The 16,253-nt window shown below is 57.0% G+C and overlaps 1 protein-coding gene across 1 annotated transcript in view; it reads right to left on the minus strand.

The window, feature by feature from the left end:
- Positions 1 to 12,590, minus strand: part of PTK2B (protein tyrosine kinase 2 beta) — a 16,509-nt gene extending 3,919 nt beyond the window's left edge. Inside the window, exons 1-22 of the mRNA XM_010002223.1 lie at positions 12,384 to 12,590; positions 9,692 to 9,870; positions 9,504 to 9,591; positions 8,920 to 8,999; positions 8,701 to 8,763; positions 8,296 to 8,350; positions 7,408 to 7,548; positions 6,520 to 6,594; positions 6,324 to 6,425; positions 5,787 to 5,904; positions 5,537 to 5,576; positions 5,405 to 5,451; positions 5,050 to 5,103; positions 4,540 to 4,637; positions 4,236 to 4,320; positions 3,604 to 3,704; positions 3,401 to 3,516; positions 2,879 to 2,979; positions 2,660 to 2,749; positions 1,923 to 2,127; positions 1,211 to 1,319; positions 1,021 to 1,086 (exon numbers count right to left, since the gene is read on the minus strand). Coding sequence (XP_010000525.1) covers positions 1,021 to 1,086; positions 1,211 to 1,319; positions 1,923 to 2,127; positions 2,660 to 2,749; positions 2,879 to 2,979; positions 3,401 to 3,516; positions 3,604 to 3,704; positions 4,236 to 4,320; positions 4,540 to 4,637; positions 5,050 to 5,103; positions 5,405 to 5,451; positions 5,537 to 5,576; positions 5,787 to 5,904; positions 6,324 to 6,425; positions 6,520 to 6,594; positions 7,408 to 7,548; positions 8,296 to 8,350; positions 8,701 to 8,763; positions 8,920 to 8,999; positions 9,504 to 9,591; positions 9,692 to 9,870; positions 12,384 to 12,590 — 2,220 coding nt within the window. The remainder of the gene's footprint in view (positions 1 to 1,020; positions 1,087 to 1,210; positions 1,320 to 1,922; positions 2,128 to 2,659; positions 2,750 to 2,878; positions 2,980 to 3,400; positions 3,517 to 3,603; positions 3,705 to 4,235; positions 4,321 to 4,539; positions 4,638 to 5,049; positions 5,104 to 5,404; positions 5,452 to 5,536; positions 5,577 to 5,786; positions 5,905 to 6,323; positions 6,426 to 6,519; positions 6,595 to 7,407; positions 7,549 to 8,295; positions 8,351 to 8,700; positions 8,764 to 8,919; positions 9,000 to 9,503; positions 9,592 to 9,691; positions 9,871 to 12,383) is intronic.
- Positions 12,591 to 16,253: the final 3,663 nt, after the last annotated feature.

The following is a 16,253-nucleotide window of genomic DNA, read 5'->3' on the forward strand; positions in this document are numbered from 1 at the left end:
AGCCCCTTCAGGTCCTGGAAGGTGCTCTGAGGTCTCCCTGGAGCCTTCTCTTCTCCAGGCTGAACAACCCCAACTCTCTCAGCCTGTCTCCAGAGCAGAGCTGCTCCAGCCCTCACATCATCTCCATGGCCTCCTCTGGACTCACTCCAACAGCTCCATGTCCTTCTTGTATTTGGTGCACCAACACTGGACCCAGCACTGCAGGGGGTCTCACCAGAGCAGAGCAGAGGGGGACAATCCCCTTCCTGCTGGTCCCATTGCTGGGGATGCAGCCCAGGACATGGTTGGTTTCTGGGCTGCCAGGGCATGTTGGTGGCTCATGGTGAGCTTCTTATCACCCAGCACCCCCAGTCCTTGCAAGGGTGTAGGAACCATCATAGAATCACAGAGTGGCTTGAGTGGGCAGGGACCTTAAAGACCATCTAGTTCCAATCCCTAGTGGCACCTCCCACTAGATCAGGTTGCTCCAAGCCCCATGAATCCCCCTTGAACACTTCCAGGGAGGGGCATCCACAGCTTTGATCAGGACCTGGAGCGGAATCAAGGACCTTCCTCCCCACTTGGCACTTCTTTGTCCTGAGCATAGGCTTGAAACCTCCCATGGTGCTGTTTGCACCTCTTCCCAGCCCCAAAAGAGCCTCCAGAATTGTTGCTCTTGAGCATTTCACCCTGCTGCTGCAGGGACCAGCACCAGTCCTTGAAAAGGGGAGACCTGTGCTCCTGCTGGACAGTGAAACTCAGAACATCAGCAAGCAGGAAACCTCCTCTCCTCCTAGCCATGTCTGATGTGCAAACTGCACTTCCCTGGGGCAAAAGTCACCTCTGAGGGACAGACAAAACATGTGGCAAGCAGGACAGGCTGAGCCCCTAGTGGTGGTGGTGGCACTTGCTTGTGGCACAAGGAGCAACTCAGAGTCCTGAAAGCCATGAACCCTCAAGGGCTCGAGCTCCAGGCACGGTTTTTCAGTGTGGATCCCTTTAGCCACGTTCCCGTGGGATGCTCTGGCTGTGTAACCTTACCTGGAACTGCAGCTTGGGAGCCAGGAGGTTGCTCTGAGGTGGCGGCTTGTACCTGGGTCTGCTGGGCTGTGGGGAGGGAGAAACACAACAGTTGGTGCAAGATCCAGGAGGTTCCACTTCTGCAGCACCCATCAGTGGGTTCAGGCAAGGATATGAACCTGCCTGCATGGACCCTGCCCTCTCCTCTCACCTTTGGGGGTGGGTCCTGGAAGGATGGTGGCTCCATGATTTTGGGAGGCCGGTGGCGGTTGTTCCTCTCCTGCTCCTTGGCTAGGTCCTTCTCCATCAGGTAAATGTCACTGCAGGGGGAGACAGGGGGGGACAGCCCCAGGGGGGAGCGTGGGCACATCTCCCATACCCCAGAGCATGGGGATGCTTGAGCTGGATGGGCCATAGAAAACATGATGGAGCAAGGAAGGATAGGAAGAGCAAAGGGAAGGGACCTGGGAGGACAGAGCATGGACGTGGCTGGCCCCAATGAGATGTGAGGTCAAGACTCCTTCCTGGGAAACAAAGCATGTTCACTCCAGCCTAGGCACCACCACCTCTGGGGGCAGGTGGGCTTAAATGGTCCAGTTCAGAGTCGTCCAGAAAACTCCAGCCCCAAAAATCTTACAGGGCTTCATCTTTCTCCTTCACCCATCTAGAATCATGGAATCCTCTAAGATCATCAAGTTCAACACCACCATGCCAACTCAGCCATGTCCTGCAGTTCTATGTCTACATGTTTTTTTACCACCTCCAGTGGTGACTCCACCACTTCACCGGGCAGCCTGTTCCAATGCTTGGGCACTTTTGCAGTCTGGAAATGGTTCCTAACACCCAATCTAATCACCTGCCCATCTGTCCCATCAAACCACAGACTTCCCAACCCACCATCGGTTTGCCACCTTTCCACTCACCTCAAGCTGCAAACCAAGTCCTTGAACTTGGGCCTTTCGCTGGGGTCATAGTCCCAGCAACGTGTCATGAGGGTGTAGAGGATGGGTGGGCAGAGGTCAGGCTTGGGCAGGCGGTCGCCCCTCTCCAGCACCCCGATCACATCCTTGTTCTCCAGCCAGAAGAAGGGCTGCTTCCCATAGCTTAGGATCTCCCACATGCACACGGCTGAGGGACCAAGAGGAGAAAGCTCAACTGATGCTAAAGCCTGGGGGACCAGCCCTTCAGTCGGGTTTTTGGGGAGCTGGTGGCATGGCCAAGCTTTGCTGCGTGACGTCAGGTCACTTGGCTGCTCGGCCTTTCTGCTCCCGGGGTGACAAACATAGAGGAAAAGCTGCAGGGTCTCCTGAGGAGCTGCAAGGAGCCCAGCTCCTGGTGCTGCTGGCCATAAGGCTGGTGGGGACCAACAGATGGGCAGATGAGCCCCAGAGGCCATGAGAATGGGATGACAGGCAAGAAGATGGGTATTTGCAGGACAGAGAGTTTAACTCAGCTTCCTGACCACCTTGAATCCACTGGGGGAGGAAGAAGCACCTCATGATGATTGAGCTGCAAGCTCTACCCCAGGAGCCCTTTTCCCAAGGGCAAGGCTTGGGACAATGCCCCACTCAGAAGCAGGATTTGTCCCTATAAATTAAGATGATGCCACGGGAGGTGAACAGTGCCCAGGACTCTGCTCTGGTCCCACCCCACCACTCACCAAACATCCAGACATCACTAGCTGTTGTGAAGCGGCGGAAGTTGATGGACTCGGGCGACATCCACTTGATGGGGAGACGGGAGACAGAAGCTGGAGGGAGAGACAGAGGGTGGCAGGGGACATGGAGCAGTCCCAGCATGGCCAGGGCAGTGAGGTCTTACCATGGTCCCTGTCCTCACCAGCTGGGAACAAGCCCCAGTGCTATCATGCAGCCCTTACCTTTATAGTACTCTTCGTCCTCGATGTACCTGGAGAGCCCGAAGTCACCCAGCTTCACACACTCTGGGGATGCCACCAGGATGTTCCTCGCAGCAATATCCCTGCAAGGAGAGAGACCCTTGGCTGGAGAGAAGAGATAGAGAAGGGATGGAGAAGGAATGGAGAAAGAGAGCTCACACCCAGACAACCAGGAGAAGGGTTGGAGAAGGGATAGAGAAGGAGAGTTCACACCCAGAAAACCAGGAGAAGGGATGGAGAAGGGATGGAGAAGGATGGAGAATGGATGGAGAAGGAGAGTTTACACCCAGACAACCAGGAGAAGGGTTGGAGAATGGATGGAGAAGGGTTGGAAATGGAGAGCTCACACAACCAACTCATCCAGAAAGAAGGGTCTACAGCAAAGGATGCTGGCAGACTCTGTCTCTGCCCACTCCTACCCCTTGCCTGCCCGTTTCCCCATCATCCCTGCCATTCCCTGTTTTTTCCAGGACCCTGCCCAGCTCCTTTTCCCTCCTGCCCTACCTGTGCACGCAGTTGATGGCCTCCAGGTAGGCCAGGGCTTTGCTGATCTGCAGCGCGTAGAGGATGAGCATGGGCACGGCCAGGCAGTGCTTGTTCTGCTCCAGGTATTGTCCCAGCTGCAATGGGACAAGTGAGGGGGGTCAGAGACCCAGCACGGGGATGGGATTGCATGGAATGGGCTCTGGTGGTGGGATCCTGCTCACCTCTCCGTAAGGATAAAGCTCCATGATGATCCAGGTGGGCTCCTCCTCTGCAATGCCAATGAGCTTCACGATATGGGGGTGGTCCAGCTTCTTCATCAGCACTGGAGGGGACACTGCATCAGATGCCCTGCAAGGAGGGGGCCCCTCCAGAAGTCCCCTCCCCTCTCCTGAGGTGTAGGGGCAAGTCTCTGCCATGAAGCCTGAGGAATTGCCAGGGATAGCCTAGAACGGCCCCAAAGGGGTTGGGGCTCCTGGTTTACAGCTCCCCAGTGATTGACATCCAAGTGGTGCCCATCTGCTCTCCTGCAAGGATTCCACAGCTTGTCTCCTCCCCCCTACCCCATAGCCACCCCTCTCATAAACCAAGTATCTGGTTCTCCAAAGGAGAACCACCCTGCCACAGGGGCCAGGGAAGGGCCACCTCCCTCCTTCTGCTCCACCCTCCATTGCAAAGTCCCCAAGCAGGGAACAGAAGATGCCAGGCAGCTTCCAACCATCCTGTCTGTAGCACCCTACCACTGCAATACTGGAAACACCTCCAGCCCTCCCCATTTGTCCTCTGCCCCCCAGGGTCCAGGGTGGGGGCTGAGAGGGCTCAATCCCCTCAAAAATGCAGCAGGACCCCAGCCTACCTGCTTCACTCAGGAACTTCTCCTTGTTCTCCAGGCTGCAGTCCTTCTTGCAGGTCTTTACTGCCACATTGACTCGCTCCCCTTTCTGCAAGAAAGAGGAAGAGAAGGAGGAGAAGGAGAGAGAAAGAAAAAGAAAGAGGAGAGAGAAGGAGAAGTAGAAAGGGAAGAGGAAGTAGAAGAGGAAGAGGAAGGAGTAGTAGGAGGAGGAGAAAAGGAGAAGGAGAAGAAGAGGGGGCTGCTTTACCCCACTATCCCCTGGGCCATGGAGGAGGCAGGCAGGGCAGGCAGAAAGCAAAAGACTCACTGGGGTGGTGTAGATCCCCTCGTAGACCTCTCCGAAGAAGCCTTCTCCCAGGATCCTACCCAACGAAACATCTTCCCGGGAGATCCCGTAGTGCTGGGCTTCATGGACAGGGGAGCAGGGCAGAGGTGGCAGTGCCAGTGGGCAGGAAGCTGCCTGAACCCCTGCCCGCTCCAGGGACAGAGCCCCCATGGCAAGGGGGAGATGTTGGTGATCCCTGGGTACCAGCCCTCTCCATCATCCCCTCAAGCCCTCCCTGGCAGTGTTGAAGGCCAGGTTGGACAGGACTTGGAGCAACCTGGTCTAGTGGGAGGTGTCCCTGCCCATGGCAGAGGGTTAGAACTAAATGGTCTTTAAGGTTCCTTCCCACCCAAAACAGTCTAGGGCTCTAAAACCGTGTTCCCATCTTGGAGAAGATGGGGTGGGAAATTTGGGTGGGCAGGAGGAGGTGGGAAGGCTTGGCTGGGGTGCTAGGAGATGGGCAAGACAGCACCTAGGGTAGGTGGCACCTACCTCCAGACCTCGGTCTTGAGGACTCATCAGGGATTTCAGCATAAATATCAGAATCTAGGGCAAGAAGAAGGGGCAGGCAGGGATTCAGACAGCTCAGTGGGCAGGGGGGGTTCTTGCATCTTCCCCTGGGGTCCAGCCATCTCCCATTCCAGAGCAGCTCCCACAGGAATCACAGCCATGTGGAGTGTAGGGGACACCAACCTAGCCCTCCCCTGGGATGCTCAGCTGCACCTCACCCCCCCAGGCAAAGCCTGGGGATGTCCAGCTCCCCAGGCCCCCCCAAATCCCCTAGTGTTCCCCAGCCCTGCCTACATTCCCCGAAGCTTCTGGGAAAGGAGAAGAGCTAAAAACTCACCCATGCTCATGCTGTCTGACAGCGTGGACTGCCGCTCCTCCAGGTGCCTGTGGGTGGGAGGAGGTTGGGATGAGGGATCAGGATTTGGGATGGGGGGAGAGGATCGCCCTTCCAGGGCCTTGCGCTACTCACGGGGCTGGGATTTGGGGCAGGCTGATCCTCTTCTCCCTCTCTGTGGAGAAAACAACAGATGGTCGTTTTGTGGCCAACCCCAGAAGAGCCTGCGGGAACCCCCTCAGTGCCTCCACCACACGTGCAGTGAGTTGGGCGGGTCTCAGCTGGGGTCACTTCAAAGTCATGAGTGTTGCAGGGGTCATGGAAAGAGCTTGGTGGGGTGGGAGAGGCATGGCTGAGCTCTTTTACCCCCCCCAAGGGCACTCACCTCTCCTGGGGCAGACGATGAGTGAGGTTTCCAGGTGCCCTTGCAGGCGGCAGTAGCCGTCAATGAGGTCGGCCATGTTCTCTGCCTCAGCCAGGGAAGCTGTTTTGATCGCCAGGGACTGGAGGGCACAGCGGGGATGGGGTGGGGAGGTGAGGCCAGAGCTGGGGATGGGGATGCTGGGGTAGGGGTCCCCACTTCTCTCCACCTTGCAGTACTGCAGTGACCACTTCCCTGCACCGCAGCAGACCCCAGTTTCTCCAGCATCATCCTTCCCAGGACCCCCCCAAACCAGCTCTGGGGGAGGGTAGACCCCCAGAATGGGGGGGGGGGAGGCAGTTTGGATGTGCCCCTCAAGAGTCCCCTCCCCCAGCCACAGCTGGAGGCAAGAGCTCTCCCAGTGAAAATGGAGTCACCACCCAATCATGTCTAATCCACAGGGCTGCTATGCAAGCCCACGGTATCAGGGGGGGACCAACCCCCACCCCTCTCTCTCAGCACCTCCAGCATTCTTCCCCCCTCCCCATGCCTTCTTCTCACCTGGGGGGTGCCACTGAGCCCCAGCTGCAGCACAGCCTGACCATCCTCCGCCCTGGAGCACTTGATGGACTTGATGTGCTTGAATTCAGCCAAGCAGGTGGGCTGGGGGGAGAGGCAGAGCCCCCACGGTGACTTTAATCCCAAATTGAAGAACAGAAGCCCCCCCTCCCCAGCCAGCACCCAACCACCCCTGTACCTTTGCCTCTTTGCTCGTCATCTGCCGGATGCCCTTGGGTCCGATGACCAGGTCCACCGTGATGTTCCACCCTTGCTGGGGGGGCAGCAGAAGGAGGATGGACATTTTTTTTTTTTGGGGGTGTGGAAGAATGAAACCCCAAAGCCACGTCCCCCATCCTGCTGTGATGTGTGAGACACCCTGGGGAAAACCACCTTTCCCAGAGGGTGCAACTGCCTGAAAGGAGGTTGGAGTGAAGGGAGGGATGGTCTCTTCTCCCAGGGAACAAGTGATGGGACAAGAGGAAACAGCCTCAAGTTGTGCCAGGGGAGGGTTAGATTGGATATTGGGAATAATTTATTCCTGGAAAGGGTTGTCAGGCCCTGGCCCAGGCTGCCCAGGGCAGTGGTGGAGTCCCCATCCCTGGAGGGATTTCAGAGCCATGTAGCTGTGGTGCTGAGGGACATGGTTTAGTGGTGGCCTTGGCAGTGCTGGGGTAATGGTTGGACTCAAGGATGTTAAAGGTCTTTTCCAACCAAAACGATTCTGTGAGTTCCAAGACCTTGCAGGATGTTCCCTGAACTCGGGGTGATCAAGCCCCACTCTAAGCCTGGGGACTGTGGCAGGGAGCCAACTGCAGCAGGGTGGCTTTGTCCACCTTGCCACTCGTCACATCCCAAACAGCACCAGGGGATGCTTCAGGTAGCAGCTCGCTGCCCCAGCATGCGGCGCTAATTAATGGCTTAGGATCATCTCACCTCATCAAATCGCAGACCAGTTTGGGTTGGAAGGGACCTTAAAGACCATCTAGTTCCAACCTCCTGCCATGGGCAGGGACACCTCGGGCTACACCAGCTGGCTCCAAGCCCCAGCCAAGCTGACCTCATCCCCCCCGTGGGATGGACTCACGATGAGCTCGCAGCGGTAGCTCTCCTGGTCGATGTTGGCGAAGGTGGCGAGGGTGTGGAGGAACTTGAGGATGCACTCGTCCTCCCGCAGCAGCGCGTACTGCTGGAACGTCTGCTGGATCATCTTCCGGAACTGCTTGGGCTGCGGGCACAGCTGCTGCTAGCCAGGCTGGGCACCCGCTGGGCACCAGCGGGGACGGGGGCGAGGGGGCGAGGGGGCAGGCTGCATGTGGACACACACGTGGACACGGGCATAGGCATCCACACGGACACATGGACAGGCACAGACACGGAGATGCACGTGGACACATGCGGACACAGGCAAGGACACGGACACAGACACATGCATGGACACAGACTGACACTCACCTGCAGATACGAATGTGCACCCGTGTCCAGACAGGTGCACGTGTCAGCACACATGTGCTCGCTCACATGTACACACGTGTGTGTGTGCATGTGTACATACATGTGTGTACACGTATGCCTGCATGCACACAGCTGCACAGATATGCACACATGCAGATCTACCTTCACGGGTGTGCAGACGTGCCTGCACATGCCAACCCACCCGTGCACACATGAACACACGTGGCTCTGGATATGAATTCACACACGCGGGCAGATGCACCCTCGTGAGTGTGTGCAAAGCTTCATGACTGTGGGGAACGTGCATGTACAGGAGTGTGCCAACCTACAGGTGCACACTGATGCCCCATATCTGCGTGTACACAAACAGCTACAGCATCACAAGGGGGAGCACAACCCAACATGTGCACAAATGCAGGCAGATGTGCACACACGTAACTCTGTGTGCATGAGCACCCCCAGTAATGTCCATGCACGCTTCCACACCTTGCACCTGTTCACCCACACACACAACCCTCACCTTCAGGTTCTCCTGCATCTGGCTGGGGAAGAAGAGGTCCAGGCCCACTTCCTTCCTGGAGAGCAGAAACCCCCCTGCATGTTAATGGCCCCCCAAAGACAGGGGGAAATGTTCCCATCTCCTCCTTTCCTTGCACCCCCCACCAGCAGGATTGGTGATTGTGGGAGAATGAGGAGGTGCTAGAGGATGAGGTGATGCAAGAGGATGAGGAGGTGCAGAAGGGTGAGGAGGTTTGGGGAGGATGAGGAGGTGCAGGAGGATGAGGAGGTGTGGGATGATGAGATCTGGGATGATGAGAAAGGCCAGCTGCAGACCCCAGCCCCTCAGTGCCTCCTGGACAAGGTGGGGATCAGGGAATTGAGGGTCCAGGGGTCCATCCGGGCAGGCTGGCCCGTCCCTACTCACTCAAGGAACTCGAAGTTGGATTTCTTCTCCAGCGCGTTATGAGGCATGTCCTTATAGAACCTCCTGCGGAGGGGAGGGACATCAGACAGCTCCTGCATCCCCCCACCACCTCCCCCTGCCTCTGCAAAGACTGAGCTGAAACTCCTCCCTTCTCACCACCCCGCCACCCCCTAGGTCCAGCCCTGGCCCCACGCCCCCCGGGCAGGTGCCCACACGTACCGGAGCTCCAGGCAGCCGAGCTGCAGGGCCATGCCCTCGCTCACCTTGCTGGCGTAGGACTGCATGTACTCACTGCGGAGCTGTGGGGACACAGGGGGCAGGTCAGGGGGCAGGGGGGACAGGGGACGGGCAGGAGATACTGCAGGGGATGCTCACAGTGTCCACGCTCTCCCACATCCTGTGTTGGGATGCAAGAGCAGGGTAAAGGAGTTGGGCTTTGCTGGCCCCAGTGGGGACACGCTGGCCCAGCCATGGGACAGGACCACAGGACGTTGGGACAAGCTGGCCCTGACGGGGATGCACTGGCTTGGTCATGGATAGGACCAGAGAACAGTGGGACTGGCTGGCCCCAGTGGGGACATGCTGGCCTGGCAGCTCAGCAGGGCCACAGGGGCTGCCCATGGGCTGCAGCGTGGGAGGGGTCAGCAGCTCAGGGTGAAGGTGAAGGTTCTACAAGGTCCTGGGGCTCTTGGGAATCATGTTTACTGGGCTGGGGAGGAGGAAACATTGTCCAGGGGTTGAGGGGTGGGTCAGGGTGGGTGGAGATCAGACCTGGTTTGGAGACCCCCAGGGCCACCCCTGACCTGCTGGTAGAAGTAGAGCAAGGTGGTCCTGTCCTCTTTGAAGCGTTCCATGAAGTCCTCTGGCAGGTAGCGGATTTGGAGATCATACCTGGCAACAAGGAGAGCCCCTTGATGAGGACCACACTGGAGCTTTCCATCTAATGGACCTCGGCAGTCCCCAGTGTCCCTGCCCTGGGCATGGGTCCTACCTCCACTCAGCTTCCAGGTGTAGGCACTCGTACTTCTCCTGCACTTCGCCCACCGTGAGGTCCGGGTGCAGCCAGTGGATCTCATCCGACTTCACGTGCTTCAGGCGGAGCCCGTAGCACTCGGACAACTTGATGTCGGGTCCGATGCGGCCGCTGACCAGGATGGACTTGATCACCTCCTGGGGTGGAAAGAAGAAGGGCTGAGACCCAAGTGTCCCCAGCTGGGCTTCAGATGAGCTTTAGATAGCAGGAGAACAAGGAGGAATTGCAGCCCAACCGCAACAGAAATGTCCCTGGAGCGAAGACACATCCCTGGACACAGTCACCAGCTCCACATGAAGCCTCCAAAGATGCCTCCAACTTGCTCTTCAACAACCCACAGCCTGCATGTCTCATCCAACCTCCCAGAGGTATTTTGGTCAAAAATGCAACTAAATGTTGATGGTTATTAACACGACCAGTGGCCAAGTTGTCCCTGAGGAGTGACCACCTTGGGCTTTCTCTGCTCCTGTGTCCTGCTGGCTGCACTCCCACCCCTGCATTGGGCAAAGCCAGCCTGATGCCATCTCATGGTTTCATTTGCACTTGCCCTCCCCAGGCATCTCCTTCCCACCCTGGTGAGTCCTCCTGCTCTAAACACTTTTCCAAAACCTTCTGCCACACCACAATCTCCTCCTGGAGATGGGAGAAGGAGGTGGACAGCCCTGTCCCCCCTCTATGTCCCACCAGATGAGGAACAACCCGCAGCTCAGCTGTACTTTGGTCACCTCCCCGTGATTTCATTGCAATGCCTTGCCCCAGGAGAAGGCATCACCTGTTGTACCCAGGGTGGGCATCTCTCCTGGAGGACACCAAGCCAGCACCATCCAAGCAGGTCCCTGGTGCCTGAATATCTTCCCCCTGATGGGAAGCTGAAGCTACAGGTAGGAAAGGTGAGGAGCACACTTCCAGTCCAAAGCCACTGTGTCCATGATGGGAAGGCACCAATATCACCTTTGCTGTCCCCCCAGCCCCATGTCTCCACAAGCAAAGTTGGATGCAGAAGTCCTGGTGGGCTGGGAGAAAGGACCTGGGTCCTGGCAGGAGACCAACAGGTGCTGCTGGCCACAGAGTGTCTAGGGGTGGCAGAGTCACCCAAACAGGCAGTGACACCATGACATGGCCATGGAGAAATGCCAAGGGTTGGGGCTGTGAAGGTCACCATCCTCCCCACCAAGAACCTGTGTCCACACAGGTCAGTGGAGATGGAGGAAAAGTGGGGACCCAGCTCCTGCCAGTTCCAAGCCCCACAAGGCACCATCATGCCTAAATTCACTTTTCATCTGGCCTCTTCTGATTGCTCCCTGCACCACTATGCTTGGGATATCTTCTCCAAACCAAGATGAGCAATGGCCTAGAAACTCTGCCCTGGTGTCCACAAGGGAGACCAGCAGGAGGAACCAACAGCAGGGCGAACAAGCTGTGGGAAACTTTTCTTTTCTCCCCCACATAAGTCTAAACAAAATGCTTTTGAAGCCAGTGAAGGCCTCTGCTGATTATTCCCAGCTAATGACTAACACAGACTTGCTCCTCAAGGACAACTGAACCCAAAACAACAGATGTGGTGCAGGACAGAAAGCATGGGTGACAAGTCATACATTGTCCCTGGTAGTCACCACCCTGACTTGGGGCTCATGGATGCTACTGGCTCTGGATAGTGATACTGACTGGACAGGTGGGTCACAGGGGGTATCAAAGGTGGCGAGTTCTGCAGGTGGGACCGAGGCTCGTTCGGACGTTCCTGCGTGGGACACCCCCTGCTGCGGGTACTGGTGCTGGGACCCTGCCTGCCCCAGATCGAGCCTGGGCCTTAGGGTGAGTGTGCCAGGGTCCTGAGCCCTGGGGTCGGGGCTGGAGCCCCCCTGTGTTGCTGCCGGTTGCAGAGGCCACTGACCCCTGCTGCCGCTAGGAAAGGAGCTGTCAGGTACCAGCTGCCCGAGGGAAACATCACCCCCCCCTCACACACTCCTCTCCTCATATTCGCACACACAGCGACCTCTAAGGAGGCCTGACATTGGGCTTCCTCCCTCCTCCCTTTGGACCTCAACCCTCTCTCAGAGAGAACGCTTTAAAAGCACAGGACCTTTTGCATTACCTCCCTAAAGGGCACTTTCTTACTGTATATATATACATACAGTATATACAATGTATATATACATATATATATGTATATATATATCCCTGATAGCCATTTACATTTATATTTTCCCTAAACCTCATCCCTCAGTTTGGGTTAACTCTTAATAAACCAATTAATTTGTGTAGTAAACATTGGTCTCAGTAGCAATTTGTGAGCACGATGGGGGTGCACTCTAACTGCCACTCTAAAACACAGTCCCGCAGCAGCCGTTCCCCTGTGAGAGGTGAACACCACGTGTGACCCTCGGTCTTATTCAACAACCCCTCCACATCAGGGGGAGAAATCACAGAAGCACCTGACAGCCCCTAGCCCCCAATATTGGCTCACGACACAAGCCCTTGCCCTCTTCAACTTCCCTGAACACCAGACATGGCCAAATTTCCTCTCTGTCCTCCAAGTTTTGGTGGTTCTTTGGTGTCGTGGGGTCTCCCATGCCATGGGAAAGGCATGGAAGGAAGCTGGCTCTGATGCCAGGTGGACACAACAGCCCCATCCACCCCCCTGCCCACCTACCCGGATCTCCGTCGTCACAGGGCACTTCACCAGCTTGAAGTTCTTGCCCATGTTGAAGCTGTTGCTGTAGAAGCAGACCTTGAGGATGCGCATCTCCTCCTTGTCCACCTCCAGTGTCCCCATGCCCAAGGTGGTCTCCAGTGTCCCAGCCAAGCTGCGGGAGGAGCTGCTCCGTGAGCGACTCAAGGCCTCGGGGATGGTCGTCATCCTCACCACGCCCGGGGCGCTAGGAGCTGAGCATCCCTTCCCTGTGGGGGAGACACAGCCATGGCATGGTGGGGACACTGGGATGGGTGTCACCTTGTGGGGTGGGGGTGGGGTCAGGAGGTGGGTGGGGAAGGGAAGGAGGGAAGGGATGGAGAGATGGAGATGGATGGATGGATGGATGGATGGATGGATGGATGGATGGATGGATGGACGGACAGATGCTCTACTCAGCAGAGCTTGGTGTCCTTGTCATCCCCAAGAGCAACATCTCTGGGTCTTTGTCACTTTCAGAGCAACACCTCAGAGCTACAGCTGTGGTTGAACTACGTGACCTCCCAACCAAGCTGACTTAAGCAGATGGCTTTGCAAAACACAGTTAAGAGCAGAACAAGACGACCTAGGTGGGTTCTGTCTTCCTGGCAAGGACCACACAGATTAGTATCCATTTGCTCTTTCATTTTCAGAGGGGATAAAACCCAGAAGCCAGCTCCAAAAAATATCATTTCAGGTGGAAGGGAAGTGGTCTGAATTTGAGATTATGTGAGTCTTGGATGATCCAAATGGATCCCAGATGTTTCCTCTTTGGGTGGCTTTTGGGTTGGGAGGTGGGCAGGGAAGCACCCGGGCTGAGGCTGGGCAAACTCAGCTCACGTAACCCCCTACAAGCAAAGATGTTATTCTCAGCCCAGCCACCAGCTCCCCAGGAAAGCTTCTCATCGAGCTTGAGGGTCTCCAAGCACCAGTGGGGAAGACACCAAGAAAGCCACACTGCAGGATCCTTTCCCAAGCTTTTCTCTCCCCGTTTTCCCATTTTTATTCTTCCTTGGTGGGATCTGCACCATCATTATTTGCACCATGACTTGTGAGGCTGTAATTACAGCCCCAGCACGAGCTTGTGAACTGCCAGGACAGCGTGTGCTGCCTCCGCCAGCTCCGGCTTTTTAAAGCAACTCGCCTGAGTCATCGGCCTAAAAATACGCCCGGCGGAGCCCGGAGCTGCACCCAGGGGTTTGTTTGCAGCGGTGCAGAGCGTGGACGGGCTGGATTTTTGTTCTACAGGTGGCTCTAAGGAACAAGGCAGGATGCTGTGCATCCCTGTGGAGCATTGCTAAGGTAGTGGTGGCACGCAGCCCTGAGGAGAAGGACTTGGGAGTGTAGGATCCAGGAACAAACCGTGTCCTGGGCTACATCCCCAGCAGCGGGACCAGCAGGGCCAGGGAGGGGATTGTCCCCCTCTGCTCTGCTCTGGTGAGTCCCCCTGCAGTGCTGGGTCCACTTCTGTGGTCCCCAGCACAAGGAGGACATGGAGCTGTTGGAGTGAGTCCAGAGGAGGCCACAGAGATGATCCAAGGGCTGGAGCAGCTCTGCTCTGGTGACAGGCTGAGAGAGTTGGGGTTGTTCAGCCTGGAGAAGAGAAGGCTCCAGGGAGACCTTAGAGCACTTTCCAGTACCTGGAGGGGTTGCAGGAAAGCTGGGGAGGGACTTTTGACAAGGCCAGGGAGTGATGGGATGAGGGTGAATGGTTTCAAGCGGCAAGATGGGAGATGGAGATGAGATCTGAGGAAAAAATTCTTTGCTGTGAGGGTGGTGAGACCCTGGCCCAGGTTGCCCAGAGCAGCTGTGGCTGCCCCATCCCTGGAAGTGTTGAAGGGCAGGACGGATGGGACTTGGAGCAATCTAGTCCAATGGAAAGTGTCCCTCCCCATGGCAGGGAGTTGGGACTTTGAGGTCCCTTCCAACCCAAACCAGTCTGGGATTCTGTGACCTGAGCAAGGCAGCAGCACTGAGCTGGTGACTGTCACCTCCAGGCACAGGCTGGCAGGGAGCCCAGCCACACCAACAGCCACGCACATGTGAGGTCACACATTTTCACACCGGGTTTTATACTTGTTATTTTTCCTCTGCTTCTCAGCAGTGTCTGCACAGGGAGCACTGTGCAGCAGCCCACATCCTCTGCACAACACCCCTGGGGCTGCCTCTCTGCCTTTCAGGCTCGTCCCCTTCTCATGGGCTGGCTGAAGCAGGGACAACCACAGCATCACCCTTTCTGTGTCTTGTCCTGTCCCTGCAGGTGTTACCAGTGATACCTCACACCAGCCCACAGACCGCATCCATGCTGTGCTAAATGACTTGTTTCCTCCCTTGACCAGGCTCGAAGAGCAAAAGTGTGAAGCAAAATCAGAAAGTCTCTGTCATAGCTGGGAGATGCTCCACTCCAGCCTTTGCTACAGCTCCCACTGCTCTGCAGAAGAGGCTGGTACCCAAAGAGCTTCTCCTCCCAGAAATCACGGAATCCCAGACTGGTGTGGGTGGAAAGGGACCTTCAAGATCATCCAGTCCCAACCCCCTGACCATGGGCAGGGACACCTCCCACTAGACCAGGTTGCTCCAAGCCCCATCCAACCTGGCCTTCAGCACCTCCAGGGATGGGGCAGCCACAACTTCCAGGTAAAATAAAGATCTCTCTCTGAAAAGTGAACTCTGAGTCCTCAGGGCTTCAGAGTGAGCCCCCTGGGGGGTGGAGACAATGCCCTAATCTAGCCCCTGGGGGAGGGGGAGCTCAACTCTTGGTTGAGCAGGACAATGGCTTCGCTCAAGCACTGGGAATGTTTCACTTTGGCACTACTTGTTTTTCCCTGCTTTTTCCTCACGTTGTGTTTTCTTCCTCCAGTCCCATTCCCACAGCACGACCCCACATGCCTTCAGTGAGCCCATGGGGCCAGGACCCAAGCTGAATATTCCCTCTGTGCCCTTGCTTCAATGAGGGATGCTGCTGGAGAGCGGGATGCAGAGAACATCCCGCAGAGAACACCCTAGGGAATATCCCACAGCCAGCATCCCACAGAGAACATCCGAGGGAATATCCCGCAGCCAGCATCCCACAGAGAATATCCCAGAGAAGATCCCACAGAGACCATCCTGCTGCCCCGAGCAGCTCTGGCTGCCACGCCTGGCAGCCAGCAGGAACAAGGCCACATCCCACATTTCCATGTCCCCTCGAAGCCAGTGTGGACTCGAGGGATGGCTCTGTCCCTCCAGCAAGGCCCCCCATGGATTCCCAGCCCCTCCACATCCTGGAGCAAAGATACTGATCCCAAATAAAGCCGGGGGGCTCAGTGAGGCAGTGCCTGCACCCTGGCTGTGCAGCACCCGGGGACGACAGCAGATCCCTGGGGACATTTGGCTGGAGAGCACGTGTCCTGTACGAAGCTGGCCCTACACCTCTGGGTTCCAGGGCTGGAGAAGGGGTCCTGGCCACGGCCCAAGCCCTCTGTACCTCCACCCCCTGCCCACTTGCCTCCCCCTCTGGCGGTGGGGACACGTCTCACGGGACCCCAGCTTGGTCCCCAGTGGGGACAGATGTGTAGGAGGTGTGACGCAGCCCCAGCCAGGGACACGGGGAAGGAAGAACCCATGAAATGAAACCGAGAGCTTGCCCTGCTGCCATCACCACCACCACCACCACCTCCTTGGCGCAGCCTCCGTGTCCCCTCCCCCGCAGCCCCTGAAAGGTCCCCAGGGCAGCTCAGAGCCACCTCCTGTCCCCACTCCCTGGCACAGGCCCCGGCCAGGAAGTTTTTCTTCCCGTTGCCCCCAAGCTCTCGGGGAAGGTGGGTGCCCCCCTCCCCACCCGCCGGGCGCTGCTTCCTCCGGCCCTGCCCC

Source organism: Chaetura pelagica, unplaced genomic scaffold, assembly GCF_000747805.2.
Source record: "Chaetura pelagica isolate M959 unplaced genomic scaffold, ChaPel_1.0 scaffold107, whole genome shotgun sequence".
Classification (NCBI taxonomy): Eukaryota; Metazoa; Chordata; class Aves; order Apodiformes; family Apodidae; genus Chaetura; species Chaetura pelagica.